We start from the raw sequence: 15986 nt of genomic DNA, 5'->3' as shown, positions 1-15986 counted from the left end.
TTTTTTTTTTTTTTTTTTTTTTTTTTTTTAAAGACAAGGTTTCATTAGTAGCTCTGACTGGCCTGGGACTAGCTATGTAGACCAGATTGGCGTGAAATTCACAGAGATCCACCTGTTTCTCCCTCCCAAATGCTACTCTACCCAACTTCTATCTATTTATCTATCTATCTATCTATCTATCTATCTATCTATCTATCTACCTATCTTTCTAGCTATGGTTCGGCAGAACTCTACCTTGTTTTTAAGGACATTATAAGTGTCTGTATTTTATTAAATTTTATTATACATGACAACCATTAGGCCATGCCTGTTACAAAGTAAGGTTCATGTAATTCTTCTACCCTGGCAGTCACACATGTTTTATTAAAATAATAATTGTAAAAGCCCCCAACATTATGAAACAGCACTGTCTGACTTTTTATTGATAACATCATGGTATCAACTGTGTAAATTCTTCACATCATTTACAGTAATCAATAGGATCACTTCCTAAATTTAGTAAAGACACAAGTAGGTACTTTTGCAGACAAGAAAACTTTTTTATTTTAAACCACAAATAGTTAGCAGGAGGCCACAACTATCCATATTTCATTAAAATCACATAAAACCTAGGCACAAAAGCACCACTGATTATTGCTCTAGAAAAGTTGCATGAAAAATTCAAATACGCACAGTTAAAACACCACGGTATGCATAGGACTAAACTTTTAAAGCGAGGGCATGGAATGCTGAATCCATTTTACACGCAGCTTTCGATATTAAATTGGAATTTATTTTACTTGAGGATGATGGAAATTTCCAAAAAACATCACCATAAGAGGATAAAATGTCCATCTTTATATATATATTTATGCCAACTAATAGAGTCCTAAAAAATTAGCATTTACAAAATACGTGGTAAAAATAGCCTTTAAAAGTTGTCCCAAGAGGTACGTGAAATCAACCCCAGTTTTCCACGACAATTCATTCTCCCTCGTTATCTACAGACTCAGTTTTCGGTGCCTGTGAATGAAAAAGAAAGGGAGAAAACAATATGTAGTCAGCACTAAAAGGAGTTAACCACAGGAAAGCCCACCCACCAGGAAACACACTTTTGAGCATTTGGCCTCTTGTTTTCCTTCCAGGTCTACTTCGAAACACACTTCAACTCTGGGTGGAAAACAGACAAGGCAGGAATGCATCGCGCCAACACGCTGCTGCATTCATTGCTTTCTGCTATTTAAACAACACAGAAGCCTTACCTGCGGGCTCCCGTGTACATAATAAAGAAACAGCAAGCTACTACCTGATTCTAGTCACTGCAAACATGCAGAGTGTCTACTGTACCCTTAACTCTCACTGTTTCAATCTGCCCCTTTACTGACAGTGTGCTGGGTGGGGGGCTTCTGCAGGCTGAGACATTAACAGTTGAACGAGAGATGTGGATCTGCAATAACATTACAGGTGATAAAGAGAGACATTATGAGCGTGCTATCCAGAGCCTTAAGGACAGAGCTATTTCTCTGACAACACTGATTTGGTCAGTGGGAGGTGGTCGCGGAAAGTACCTCTTCAGTTTTAGTGTCACCATTTGCAGATGGGGCAGTACCTTCCTTTCCAGCTTCCTGCTTTTCTTCCTTCTTCCCCTTAACACCTCTGCTAATCTTCGTCCCGGGGTCTTTCTGATGGATCGAAGCACAGGGAAACAGAACAAGTTAGGTGCAGAGTGACAGTAGAAGCCCCCAGCCAGATACAGTGGCAGCTGCCATGGTGGCCTTAGGCAAAAGTGGGGACGCAACTTTGCCGCTTTAATTTGCCGCTTTACCGAACTACACTGTAGCCATAAAACTGTTAATGGGCTGCTTGCTGAGCCCACCAGTACTTCCGTTTCTGTGGGAAAGTGGTGAGCGGCCCAGGGTTCACTCTTGGGACATTTCTACTATGAGTGGTTCTGCTGTGGAAGAGGGCAGCCAGGACCTGGTGGAAGGGGAAAAGCCTGGGGAAAAACCCACCCACCAGGGGCTGCTATTCCTGTTGTTCCCCAATGTGACATGGGGAGCCACATTTTACATAAAGACCCAGAGAAAGAAATGTTGCGATTTTTCTGACTGAGCCACAGTGCTGAGTTCTTTGGAAATCATATTCACCACCACAAACAGTTTGAGTCAGTGTTTGTGCTTTGAGGAATACAGCACAGGAGAATCACCATGGCTAAGTTCATCAGCATTAATGCACTGTAGTTTTCCTCTCCTGGCAAACAGGGCATTCGTATCTATTTCAATAGAGTAGACTGAACTGAGCGTGACTAAGTAAAATGCCCAGTACAGGTCTCACACAGTGTCAGCCTAGTGTTCACTACTTGCTACAGGAAATGCTCATATTTTTATTGCTAGTCACGGGAACGGCCATCTACTATAGGCTCTGAGCCCCTCGCTGACCTCTGGTGCTGGTGGCAGCTGTGGGGTCCAGGGCCAGGTCTGACGCCACCAGACCACCATGTGACTGAGAGTGTGTTCTGAGTCAGCTGGCAGGCCCCTCCTCACACGAGGCTGCCCACAGCAACTTTCTGTGCTTCCTGTACTGCACTGACCAAATGGAAAACACATGGCTGCTAACGCACAAAACCGCGCTTCGTGTTGGGGATGACTTTCTGGTCTGTACATTTTCGCCTGACTTATTAAACAGGATCTCTCCTCAGATGACTTTCAGGCATGGAATTATAATGAATAAAATACTCATTGCTTAGAAAGCCAAGGGGGGCGGGGGGGAGAGGGGAATGCCTCTTACCTTAGCAGATGTTTTTCTTGGTTTAGGCTCGGGTTTTGGTGGAACAGGTTTCTGCAGAAGTAATTTAAATCATACAAATACTGAAACTGACAACATTAGCACCAAGAAGAAGACAAACAGGCTGAAAAGACAGTCACTGGTTCTGACTGTGGCTCTGTGCATTTTGATCTGGTCCTTTCAGTATCAGGCACTATCTCTATCCTGGGTTTGCAAGTGATGGGCAGATAAGAAGGAGACTAACTCATTAGGCTCTGGTCCAGTAGGGCTCTCCGGGGCAGGGTTAAGTTTCTCTTTCTGATATCTCTGTACTTCTTTTTTTTTTTCTCCCCACAACACCACAGCAAGAGGAGTGACTCCACCGACCCTTGGCTAAACGGCTTGATGAATTCACTCTTAGAGGCCTTCCCAACAGATTAGAAATTCCAGCACACCACGGGCAAAGTGCACTATCCATGGGTCACCAAGGCTGAGGCCTGAGACGTTCTACAAAGCCACATCCATCCCCCTCCCCCTGACACAGATTCGGGTTCTGTAGCCAAGCCACTTCCTGTTTCCCTGTTTCATGCTCTCCACTGTCAGCTTTAGGGACGATGCTAACACCAAGGCACTGGGTCCTTTTGTCTCTGAAGCTTTTTATTAAGCATATAACTACGGCAACCTGTCTGGCTATTAAAAGTTAAGATTTTTTTCCCTGTGGGTATTTTGGGTCAAATATTTCTCTAATAAAAGTTTAAAATGTGTACATCTCTCTGAGCGCTAAATAAATGTTTTAAAAATAGAAAATACTATCCAGGGTGCCCCTGTGAAGAAAATGTGTGTTTCCCTCCAACATCTGCAAAAGATCTGAAGTTCACACTGAATACAGCCTTTATGTGTAAAATTTAATTAGAGACATTCAGTTCCAAAAGACCAGCTGTTGGAAGGGAAAAAAAAAAAAAAAAAAAAAAAAAAAAAAAAAAAAGAAAGAAAGAAAGAAAGAAAAAGCTAGACGTGGTGACCCACTCCAGTAACCCAGCACTCAGGACACTGAGGCAGGAGACGCTGTCAGCTTGAGGCCAGTCTCCACTTTAGAGTGAGACATAGTCTCAAAGATCCAAACAGGAGGGCCAGTGAGATGGCTCATTGGTAAAGGGGCTTGCTGCCCAACCTGATAACCTGTGTTCTAACCCTGAGGCACACAGGGTGGAAAGGGAGAACCGATTCCTGCAAGTTAACCTCTGCCTCCCCAGCACACAAGTAAACACATGTAATCATAACATTCTTCTTTTAAAAGGAGAAAAATGTGACCTTTAAAATAAAATTACAAAAGAAAGAAAGGCAGAAAAGTTTATACTTGTGTTCCTAACCCATCTGAACCTTCAGTCTGCTCCCCAAACATGGCCTCGTGGCTCCCAAGTCTTAACTTCAAAATTTGTTACTGTAAGTTTTCACAGATTAGTGTGTGTGTGTGTGTGTGTGTGTGTATCTTCTTGATTTTTTTTTTTTAGCCAACTGTTTACACTTTTATTACTTTTTTTATGAGACAAACCTTTCATCTTGGTTCAGCATTCAGTGATTTGATAGCACTAAGAAACTAAGATTTTGCATGCCGGTGTCTGTGTGTGTGTGTTGAGGAGTGTCAAGTATGTGCTGAGGCACACAGTTATGTCAGGAGTGTCCATCAACCAGTCTCCACCTTATATTTTGAGTCAGGGTCTCTCACTGAGCTGGAAAGCTTGCTCCAGGGCTGCTCTTGTCTGTGCTTTCCAGTGCTGGGATTACAGGTACACACTGCTACACACAGCTCCTTGTGTGGGTGCTGGGGATCCAAACACAGGTCCTCATGCTTGCATGGCAAACTCCTTACTCAGTGAGCCACTGCCCCAGTTCTTGGGAGGGTTATAGTGTGGAACACTGCTGGCCCCAGATGAGGCTCTACTGGCCCCACAGGGCATGATCTCAGGGGACGGGGCTTCCTACAGTGCTGGCCCCTGGTGCTCACGGAAAAGCTTTCTTTTAATTTAAGTTTCCCTTTGACTTCCAGGGGTTTTTCCTTAGTCAGCTTGATTTGCAACCGCTCTTCAGTCTTTCTGGTGACTGATACCCATGCTCTATGGACTCCTAAGTGGTGCCAACATCCACTTGCACATACATCCCAGCAGTGCCCGTGACATTCAGTGTGGGGATGGTCTGCTCGCTGTCAGGGAACCTTCCCCCATTCTTTTTAGAAGTAGCCCAGACTAGAGGAATTGGGGCAAAATCCTCTCGCAGAGTCAGGCTAGTCGGTTTGTTGGTAGAATGAGGAAGAATGGACAAGCAGACTGCCAGGGAGGAGCTGGAGAACCAGAGAGAAGCATGTCCAGGCTGGCTAGGAGCTGGAGCACAGAATCGACATTCTGGATCCATTTCAATATTAATAGCTGTAGAATTTGGAGTCCAAGATTTGCCTAATGTACTTGCTTGTCTCAGGGATTTGTTCCAATATACTTGGGCTTTATATTCTTGATAACAGACCTGGCCACTGTTTTTCACTGACAACAGATAATCAAGTCAATTGCTTGGCAACATAGGTTGGATTTGCTAAAAACTGAGACCCCCTCAAGTACTTTCCAAAAGGAAAATAAACTCAAGAAAAAATGCCTGCTAATCATCCTTTTGCATTGGACCAAGGGAGTACTCCTTCCTAAGGAGCTACATCGAGGGCTCTGAGGTACTTACCGCTGACAATCGGGCTGACCGTCTCGTGGGCTACAAAAGAAGGGGGAAAAACTGGTGATTATAAACATCCAGGCTGGTTTTAAAAATTCATTCTTGATATATTCTACTCTGTTGAAAGAATAAATGCATGTGGCCCATCATCCTCTACAGGCTAGCATAATGAAACACACCAAGTCCACCGGATGTGCCAGAGAAAGCGCTGCACCAAGACACAGGGTCACCTGCCATCAAGCGGCTTCTCTAATTTAAGAGTGCTGTCAGAAGGGGGAAAGAGAGGGATCCTGGTTCCACTCTAACCCACAAGCAATTTTTTAGTGACAAACTGACTTCGGAACACTTAAGAAATGGTCTCTTTAAAATAGAACCCAAATCCTTAAGCTGTAAGAGACTTAATTACACAGAAACCAACATAGAAGTTTCCCACCTCTGCTACCCTGAGAAAAATTATGACTGCAAATCTTACACAGGTAAGAAAGGTATTTTTCTTTCAAACCTAGAATAAAATCAACACAATTATCTACTAAATACATGTTTCACTAATCGCTTAATTCCAAAAGTTTAGAAAATTAGACAGTGATCGAATTTAGGTTTTTTTTTCCCCCAGAAAATCTTTTAAGGATTGTACTAGTTAATAGCCAATGACACCCTAAAGAAAATACAAACTAACACAAGCATCCAGTACACAAAGTTGACACTCTTTGCTATACAGAAGAATCTGCTTCTCCTGGGTCACATGGGTAAAGGAATTTAACTTTTTATTTGTTTGTTTTTCAAGACAAGGTTTCTCTGTATTGCTTTGGACCCTGTCCTGGAACTTGCTCTGGCCTCAAAATCAGAGATCTGCCTGCCTCTGCTTCCGGAGTGCTGGGATTAAAGATGTGTGCCACCAACTCCCGGTAAGGCATTTTAAAACTAAAATTGGCTTCCCTGCAAGTTTTACTCCATATTTTCTGTTCATTTTACTTTTACTCTCTCCAGTAGAGCAGTTGATGCTACTACCTAACTCATCCAGAATATTTGCTGAATAAATGAACTCAAGCTTTCCCCTGACTCACACTGGTTTGAAAGACTCTCATTATGATAGCTAAATGCTTCCAAATAATTTTTCTTAAGTGGGTCAGAAGAAAATGGTCAGTGGGAACTTGTGCCATGACTGAGAAGAATTGTAGAAATTCCCAGCTCCGTGCTGAGGCCAGTGGGCCAGGTCAGAGTGGAAGAAATCGTTCTCCACGTGACCACATCTAAAACCTTTTCTGCTGGAAGCCACAAGCGGAGCTAAACTCATCTTTCTTTAAGATGAAGAAGGAAACCAAGGGCCAGAGCCCCCATGAATCGTTTTAACCTCGGGGTCTCAATGAACTATCAGAGGTGGATTTCAGTCCAGATAACAGGATATACATAGAAGAGGAAGCCAGGTTAGCTGCTGACGGGGACACAGTCACTACTCAGAATAGGACATAACTGTCAGCACATAGCCTGGGGCACAACTGTGGTCAGTAGAGAAGGACACTGGAGGGAATCTCCAAGATGCCTGCTAGGATTTTCTTGGGTGCATTTGTGACCAACAAGGCCCTAGGAGTCAGGATTCAAATCCTGCCATGCCTTTCTCAGGATGCTCAACCACATTGCTGAAGAAAGGACAACATGCCCACTTAAGCTGTGCAAAACACGTGTGTCCTATGCTTCAATGTGGTTTCTGAAGGTGGGAGAACAGAAGGGTACCCCCTGTTATTGTAGAGCACAGTCCTGAAGCTTCTGTGTGCCCTCAACCATATTCCCACCATCTAACAAGTACAACAGGCACTCTTCCTGTGGGGAAGAGTGACAGCCCCCTTGCTGAAGGGAAGCAGATAAACCTTATCCAAATCCCTTCCGCTTGGCTGTCAATCTACAAGCATTCCGCTGGTTTCTCTTCACCAGTGACTTCGTTCATCTGTATTCCCTAGCCCAAAGCACCATCTTTTTCTATTTCAGTATTGTTGATGCCTAGCAGGGACCCTGAGTAAGTGTTGAGGTGAATGGAAGAAGCAAGCTCCAGAAAGCCACATATAATTCACTTATGGGAAGGAGCCAAATGTGTTCACCATTATATATAACTGTCCATTTCCCAACCAATTACTGTTGGCAAAAATCTTCCTAAAGAGTTAAAAAATCATGTGAAGGATTTCCTAACTGCAAAACCCTGCTTCTCCATGGCAACATCTGAATACCCAGAATAGGCTTTCCGGAGGGACGGTCTCATCAGAGCTTGCTCTACAGGGCGGGACTCCAGCTGACTGATCCACAGACTTAATTTAGGTTCAGAATAAGTGTTCCAAAAGAAAGGCTTGGGAAATTGCTACAAGTCTCTCTCTAACCCAGCCAGACTCTAAAAAGTAGATGTCATACCATAAAATTATTTTATGACCTCCTACCTAAAATTTACCAGCTCTTCTGTGTCATAAAAAAAAATAAAAATAAAAAGGCTTTTTAAAACTTCCCTTCCAGTAATCACCATAAGGGATTTTTTTTTCAGTGCAGTGAAGGCTGAGGCTAACCTTTCACTCAGTCAGCAATACCGCTTACGCATGCAAGTGTGGATGCCTTCCTGGAAAGAAAGTTCATCAACTTCCACAGCCTTAACATCTATAAATGACTGAACTAAATTTATTGGATATGAAACAGACTAGACTGCTATTTGTTCCTTTTTGAAACATTGAAAGCATTTGAAATATTCATTTGAGGCTCAGCTTTGGTAAAACGGGGTTGGGGAGCCGTTAAGGAACTTCTCTTAATTTGTTGATAAGTGCAAAATCATAGAAAAAGTAGTTGAAAGAATGGCTCTCAGACAGGGATGGAGAGTTTTAGGATGCCAGATCACTGTGGTTTCTAGATACTGGAGACATCAGAGTTATTCAGTAAGCATTACTGATTGACAGACAGCCCCCATCTGAAAGACATGGGGTCCATGTCAACATCCTGGCTGCAAATGCAGCACACACATGCACTCTCACACAGTTCAAAGGGATGGGGAGGGAGGGAGGGAAGGAGGGAGGGAGAGAGAGAAACAGAGAGAGAGAGAGAGAGAGAGAGAGAGAGAGAGAGAGAGAGAAGTAAAATTACTAGACTGCTGATTTTTGCTTCAAACTTATTTTACAAGACACCCCTTTGCTCCTGGGCCTCAGCGTGTTCTTTTAAAGCGAGTTCTTTTAAAGCGTGTTCTTTTAAAAGTCAGGTTGCTTTTGATTCTTAAAAACAAACAAACGAGTTCAGTATAAGCGGCCTTCTTTTCAAAGCTGGGAGACAGAGAAAGACAGAACGACAGCCTTGTCTGGGCAATGGGTAAGATGAAGAAAAAGAATTGGCTCACTCAACTGAAGAACTGTACAAGAAGGTGGGTGGTGAATGAGGGTCAGGGATCAGGGCCTCAGGTGCTTTCCCTGACTCTGCTAATTACCAGTTGTGACATGCGGAGAAAATCGTATTATTTTTCTAAGAACCCTTCTCCTTGAGATGAAATGGGATCATTGCATCCGCCTGTCTGCTATCAGAAGCAGCACTGCTCTGACAGTCACTATTTCTTCTCCAGGCTCTCTCTCTCTTTTTATTATAGCAAATGTACTATTGCTTTACTCTCCTCCACACTAAATTGGAGGCCTTGGGGAGGCAAAGTTTTGCTTGTTTTTCACTGTGGGACCCACAGGGCCTGGAACAGCACTAGGAGAATTTATAGGTGTGCATATATCTTTGATAAGGAATGCTTGTGGGGCACAGGTATAGCATGGTGATAAAGCAGGTATATTCAAGGGGTTGGGTCCCATCTCCACCTCGGCAAGGAGGGGGGCGGGGTGGGGCGGGGAATGCTTCTTAGGCTTATTGTCCAGCTCACATACAGACTGGAAATGAAAAGGTTTGCAAACGCCGGTGAGTAATAATGATGGTACACTGTTTAGGTCATTTATTGTCCAATCTCCTGAAGCTCAGGGCTCTGTACAATGCTTTCCAAATACCACAGCCATCGTGGGAAACCTTCAAAAGGAAAGCCCCCTTTGTAATGGGTATCTGTTCATCCTTGGTGACATACAAAATGACATAACTGGAAAATTCAGTTTGAACTGAATTTCAATTCACTGGGGGAGGGGAGATCAATCGGTGCCCTTCTAGCAGCTTTTAACATTAGTCAACACTCAAGCTAACCTTTTACTTTGAAAGGACTGTGTTGATGTCTTGAAGGTACCTGATGAGTTTTAATGGCCTTGGCTTGCATGACAGGTTAAAAAAAAAAAAAAAAGCATTGTCTATAAAATACTTTTGTTAGGGATAATATATAACATAAAATGGAAAATAACAAACCAGAAAAACATAAAGCATGGGAATCCTTGGGCTAACACACCTAAGTGATATACACAAAACTCATGCTTATCTTTTATGTGTATCTCAGCCAGCAAGATCTGCTTCTGGCACAGAGGGACCGGGAAGGCAGTCTGTAGTCAAGCGTCTCCGCTGAGCAATGGTTTGAAGGCTTTCTGATTGATCAAGTTAAATGTCAACCCCCAGAGAGAAAACCAAATGTGTATGGTACCTAAATCCAAAAACACTGAGGTTACACTTCACCAACTGTTCTAAAAACTATGTTTTGCCATTTTCTATGTGTTTATAATTTTTTTTTTTTGGTAACTCAGGCATGTATGTGGTGACTTGACTGTGGATTTCTGTTTCATGATTATCTCCAGCAGCTCATTGTTGGTACATGGATGATAAGGGCAGGCGGTTTTGCTTTTACATATGTCTTTACAGCTTCTGGTAAAGATTTCCTCCTTGGCAGAATGAGTTTCCACGTACAAAGCTTATGTGGGGCTTTGGATATCACGACAAATTCCTCTGAATTATTAACCATAATGTGAATCACCCCATAAAAGGGTCTGTAACTGGATATTGTTTGCGCTCCCTTGTGACCCCTTTCAGTTTATAAGTTCAAGTGTAAGAGCTGAAGTTTTCCACACACTGGAAACGTTTATCCAAAAGGGAACAGCTGTCATCACAGATACATCTCACTTCTGACTTTTGAAGACATCTCCTTCAGTATCCCCATCAAGAATGAGATATAAGCATATCTTCCAAGTTCTTAACCCCTCTCCAGGCTTCTGTACTTTAACACAGAGCCTCTTTGAGTCGCACGCTAATTAGTTATCTGAATAACTTAAGAATTTTCCTAATTAAAAAAGAAGCTTCAATATTTTGCTATATTATGAATCTTTTCATAGTTTTGTCTTTAGAGATAAATCCTCTTAGGTAAATACTCAGACTCAAAAAAGGAATTCATAATTCACTCATTGGAGCAGAAAATTTATGAAATCAACAACCTTTCATTTTCTTGCTATGAAAAGCCGGCTCTGTTTTCCTTGATGAATTTACCTATTATCACTGCCCAGAAGGAATTCTCAATACCCACTTTGACAGACAGCAGGACCAACAGGCAGAAACACAAACAATGTCAGAAAATACCTCATCAACGTGTTCAATGAAATATGCTCAGGCCAAGTGGAACTACATGAAATCTTTGGCTTTTAGCTTCAGCAGGCTTGTTTGCAATGGCATTCCTTCACGTGCAGACAACATGAAACATTTCAATAGTAAAACCTATGTAGGCATCTCAAAGGTATGCTTACCTCCTGTTTGGTTAGTTTGGTTCCATCTTTGCCCTCTGTATTCTCTGGAGACTAGAAAGAAAAAAACATTTGAGTGAACTGTATTTAAGTTTGAAATCACATAAAAAATGATTGGAACATACATGGGTAATAGGACTCCTATTTTCAGGGGAAAATGCATTTATTAAGTATATATTTAAAGAGTGTGTAGTGTGTGTGTGTGTGTGTGTGTGTGTGTGTGTGTTACACCCTTGGGTGCGTATATGGACGTCAGAGGTCAACAGTGGATGTCTTTCACATTATTTTTTTAAGACAGGGTCCCTCATTGAACTCAGAGCAAGTTGGTTTGGCCAGGGTGACTACCCAGTAAGCTTCTGGAATTTCTTACCTCTAACGCCCCCCCCCCCCCAGAGCTGGGAATACAGATACATGCTGTAGTGCCTGGCCTTATATAGGTGTTGGTGATCCAAACTCAAGGTTTCATATTTTCACAGCAAACATTATATCCTCTTACCTAGCCCCAAGGTGTATATTTTACACACATGCACATGTACACATGCATGCATCCATGCGTGCGCGCACACACACACACACACACACACACACACACACACACACACACACACACAAACCAGGGAGGTGACAGAGGGCAATATAAAGGGAAAGAGGCAGGGTAATAAATAACACCAAAGACATTTATAAAAGCTACAAGGAAACATTATTTTACATCTACTTTAAAATGCAGCTATTATACAAGTGTATGCATACACACATTAACACACTAAAGTGACATCGCTTGAGGCAATAAGATTTCAATCAAAAGTCACAGACTATTGAGTGAAAGTCCCAGTTCCAGGCATGAAAAACCTCCCTTTGAATTATTAGAAGAGTTCAAGAGACTCCCAAAACAATACAGGCTATTACCAATGCTCTCGATTACACTCCAGAACTTGAAGGCAAGATCTTATTGCTGAAGACACAACATAGCTCTGGCACAGGACTGGAAGGAATCCTTCTGGAAGTGACCTGAAAGCTTCCTCCCTGAGGGATGGCTCTTATAGTGTCTGGTGGTGCTAAGTAGGCTGTTAAGGGAGAAAAACAATTATAGTCCTACCCAGCTACGACACCTAGGAACCACAACATTGCAATGACTAGCATGGCAAGATATCCATAAAGGTGCAATAGTGGCATACATACATATCTTGGTAGCAACCAATGGTTGCCTATTTGGACTTAAGCCCTATTCAACAGGAGGGAAACCATGCCTGGTACTGGAAACCTAGCCAACTTTCCATGGCTAGCAAGGTTATGGACTGTATAGGAGAACCTACTGCCACTTTCATAAGTTAGTATTGCTTCTAACCGTATTCTAAATACTTATCCTTTTACCTAGATAGCGTTGTTCTGAGCCCTCATCAAAGCAGTGGTTTTTGCAGCAGATGGAGACCATTCTAAAAAGCCACAACTGGTCAAAATGCAGAAAATGACTGACTGCAGAGTGCCCAACCCAACTGATACATCTACAACCTCTATGCCTACACTTCAGGGAAGACTGTGGAAGAGAAGGCAAAAAGACCATAAGAGCCTGAGCACAAGGGTGTCTGTTATGCAATAGTGTCTACATATGACAAGGAAGCTGTACCTTTGGAATCTCAACAACACAGTTGCCTAAACAAGGCCAGCACAATGATAACACCAGTCAACAGGTCAACACAGATGGAAGAGATCACACAAAGCCCTGCACACCCCGAGATGAAAAGCTATAGGCAATTAATGACTGCCAAGAGTTGGAGAAAGTACACAAACAGGCTTAGTGAGATGGCTCAGGGGGTGAAAAACACTTGTCATTCAATCTAACAATCTGAGTTAGATTCTCTGAGCCTATAGTGAAGAGAGAACCAAGCCTTGAAGGTGGCCCTCTCACCTCCATGCAATCACCATGACACACGTATGTGCGAATGCACACAAGCATACACATACATGCGCACATAATACTTGAATACACACACAAATAATAAAAATTAAAGACCCCCCCCCACAAAAATAGCAAACAGGTTTGGCTTAGCAGCATGCCTCATCTGATAAAACAAGAACAAAATTGACAGGATCATAAAACTGCCACTTAGTGGGGCTGGTAACACTGTAAATTAATATCAGCTTCTCAAAGAACAACCTGGAAAAAGCTGAGAGATAACAAGGTGATGATCCAGTAATGCTTTGTAAGGAAAAAAAATGTATTTCTATTATATCTAATACGGCATAGCTAGAAATAATCTGCATGTTCAATAAATAGCTGAGAGCTGTTTAAACTATGTAACTAAGGCTAGGGAGGTGACTTGGTGGTTAACAGCACTTGCTGCTATTCCAAATGACCTACATTCAGTTTCCAGCACCCATATTGGGTGTATCTGAGCCATCTGTCATCCTGTTCTATGGAATCCAGCGCCCTCTCCTGGCATCCATAGGTACATGCACACATGTGCATAAATACTCATTCAAGACATATAAATAAATAATAAAACAAATACAAAATTAACTATAACTATTAATACAGTGAGATTAAAATAGGTTTAAAATAAAAGAATAAAGATCTACATAATGTAATGATAAAAATTTTAAAATTAGGTAATAAAATAATGAGAAAAATATAGGAACTGCATAGGAGTCTTTGGGGAAAACAAAACATTTCGAGGCAAAGGTCACGGGAATCTGCTCTGCCCCCTGATCAGTTACATGTGGTCACTAGTTCTCATTTTCTAGCAGCTCCCTCGCCTACAGGGTTCCAGCCCTTTTCCCATAGTTGACTAATTGTTCTCTCCTCCAAACAGAACCTGGCCTATCCTGAAGGGAGATTCCCATTCTCTTTTCTGTTCTCTGTTCTTGCACAGGAACACCAGCTTCACAGCCCTTGTTCTGCATCCCTTAGCTGAGTTCTAGACAGTATCATCTCAGCAAGTCTGAGCACATGGCAGTTCCGAAAGGGGTCCTGGGCCTCCTGATTCCCTAGGTTCAAACACAATGCTTTCATCCACCCACATTTTCTGATCGCCAGGGCACCCTGTAGCTATCAATCAAGGATGCCTCTACTTGTAACAGACAGATAGCTAAGAAGGCATTATGCTGGTATTCTATGAATGTAGATTGTATACAAACATATCCTGGTTAGTCGCAGGTAAAATAAAAAGAGGAAACCTCAGTTGAGAAAATGCTCCTGCCAGACTATCCTATGTGTAAGCCTGTGGAGTATTTTTTCGATTAATTAGTTTAATGATTGATATGGGACCCACCCCACTTCGGGCAGTGCCAACCAGGGGAACTGGTCCAGAGTTGTATAACAAGGCAGGCTGAGCAAGCCCCGTGGAGGAATCCAGAAACCAGCGTCCTTCCATGGCTTCTCCCTGCCTTCAGGTTCCCACCCTGACCTGGACTTCTCTCAGTGAGGGGGTGATCTGAAAGCTCTAGGGTAAAATAAACCTTTGCCTCCCCAGCTTACTTTTGGTCATAGTGCTTATCACAGCAGCAGAAACCCTGACTGATAATATATATTCTTATAAGCTTAGTGTTAATAACATTATTTCCAGTGTTATATGCCAACGATTAGTAGCAGGCAATATTATCAAGACATCAATCTTTAAACACGGATCTAATGATGTTTACATTAGATGGAACAAAAGACACTGCATTCAAAAGACATGAAGAATGAAAATGTTAATGCTTTCTGATGAGTAAACTGTATGATTATAGATGTGACAGAGCACATCCAGATAAGGCTAGTTGCTTTGGCAGTCTCTCTACAGGGGTTTGTATTATCAAGCTCAGACATATTTCCAGTTAGGAGCACCTGATGTTTTCTCTGGGGTCAACATGCTTCAGTGGCCTGAATACAAGCTGTGGGCTCAAAACTCTGCCTTGAATCCTGGCTCCAAGACCTGTGCCCAGCAACTTGGTCAGAGGCTCAATCTCTACATCAATGGGTGATTTAACAATGACATCTAACTTAAAGGGTCATACTTACTATTTCTTAGGCAGAGGTTAGAGAAAGCAGCTCAGGAACTCAATTGCTATGAAGGCATTATACATAGAAGATGTTATACAATAGAAGGTGCAGGTGATCTTAAAGATCTTAAATGTCAATGTACATCCAATGGAGCCTTGAAGTCACATACTTTTCCTTTATGCAGATTCTCTGCGACTGGCCATCATCCTGTTGCTCACAATGATCAGGTGCACTATTTTGGGAAGATCATCATTACTGCATGTCTTCTTGCATGCCTCAGCACTGTAACGTGCTGCCAAGCTAGATCAGGAAGGAGGAAGGTATACTGTGAAGGAATCAAAGTAGATTGCACCAGGGGATTATGTGAAATAAGGACAAAGAAAGGAGGAGATGGAGGACTAGAAACTTATTCAGATGACTTCTAGTGGGTGCAGGGCGCGGAGCATTTCACAGGCTACAAGGAATGGCAAGCAAATAGGTCCTTGCCTCATACTTACAAGAAGCTGGTGAGAACTAAGAACACCCAAGAGTATGAGAACCACTGGCAAACAAAGTCCTCATGTGGGCTGGAGAGATGGCTCAGTGGGTAAGAGCACCCGGCTGCTCTTCCAAAGGTCCTGAGTTAAATTCCCAGCCACCCTCAACCCCCCTGAGGGCTCACAGCCATCCATAATTCGATCCGGTGCCTTCTGCCTGCAGGCAGAACACTGTGTCCATAATAAATAAATAAATCTTAAAAACAAACAAACACATCTAAAAAACAAAACAAAAAACAAACAAAACAAAAAAACCCCAAAAACAAAAACAAAAAAAAAAACAAAAATAAAAACAACAACAACAACAAAAAAAGACGAGGCTCCTTCACCTCCCAGCTGCCAAGAACTAGCAAGGAAGGTTGG

At 42.4% G+C, this 15986-nt stretch overlaps 1 protein-coding gene across 5 annotated transcripts in view; it reads right to left on the bottom strand.

Moving 5' to 3' along the window:
* Nucleotides 1-515: 515 nt before the first annotated feature.
* Hmgn3 (high mobility group nucleosomal binding domain 3) overlaps nucleotides 516-15986 on the bottom strand; it is a 36947-nt gene continuing 21476 nt past the window's right edge. The window contains exons 2-8 of one of the 5 annotated variants that reach the window (XM_051207908.1): nucleotides 11112-11162; nucleotides 5464-5493; nucleotides 2767-2817; nucleotides 1548-1661; nucleotides 1327-1426; nucleotides 1092-1149; nucleotides 516-1002 (exon numbers count right to left, since the gene is read on the bottom strand). In XM_051207908.1, the coding sequence (XP_051063865.1) occupies nucleotides 1127-1149; nucleotides 1327-1426; nucleotides 1548-1661; nucleotides 2767-2817; nucleotides 5464-5493; nucleotides 11112-11162 (369 nt within the window). In that variant the 3' untranslated portion in view covers nucleotides 516-1002; nucleotides 1092-1126. Of the gene's footprint in view, nucleotides 1003-1091; nucleotides 1150-1188; nucleotides 1427-1547; nucleotides 1662-2766; nucleotides 2818-5463; nucleotides 5494-11111; nucleotides 11163-15986 lie in introns of those variants that run through there. The other 4 variants (XM_051207923.1, XM_051207915.1, XM_051207931.1 and 1 more) reach the window with 4 other exon arrangements.

Source organism: Phodopus roborovskii, unplaced genomic scaffold (assembly GCF_943737965.1).
Source record: "Phodopus roborovskii unplaced genomic scaffold, PHOROB, whole genome shotgun sequence".
In the NCBI taxonomy this organism is placed as follows: domain Eukaryota; kingdom Metazoa; phylum Chordata; class Mammalia; order Rodentia; family Cricetidae; genus Phodopus; species Phodopus roborovskii.
This window is presented reverse-complemented; position numbering and strand designations above follow the sequence as displayed.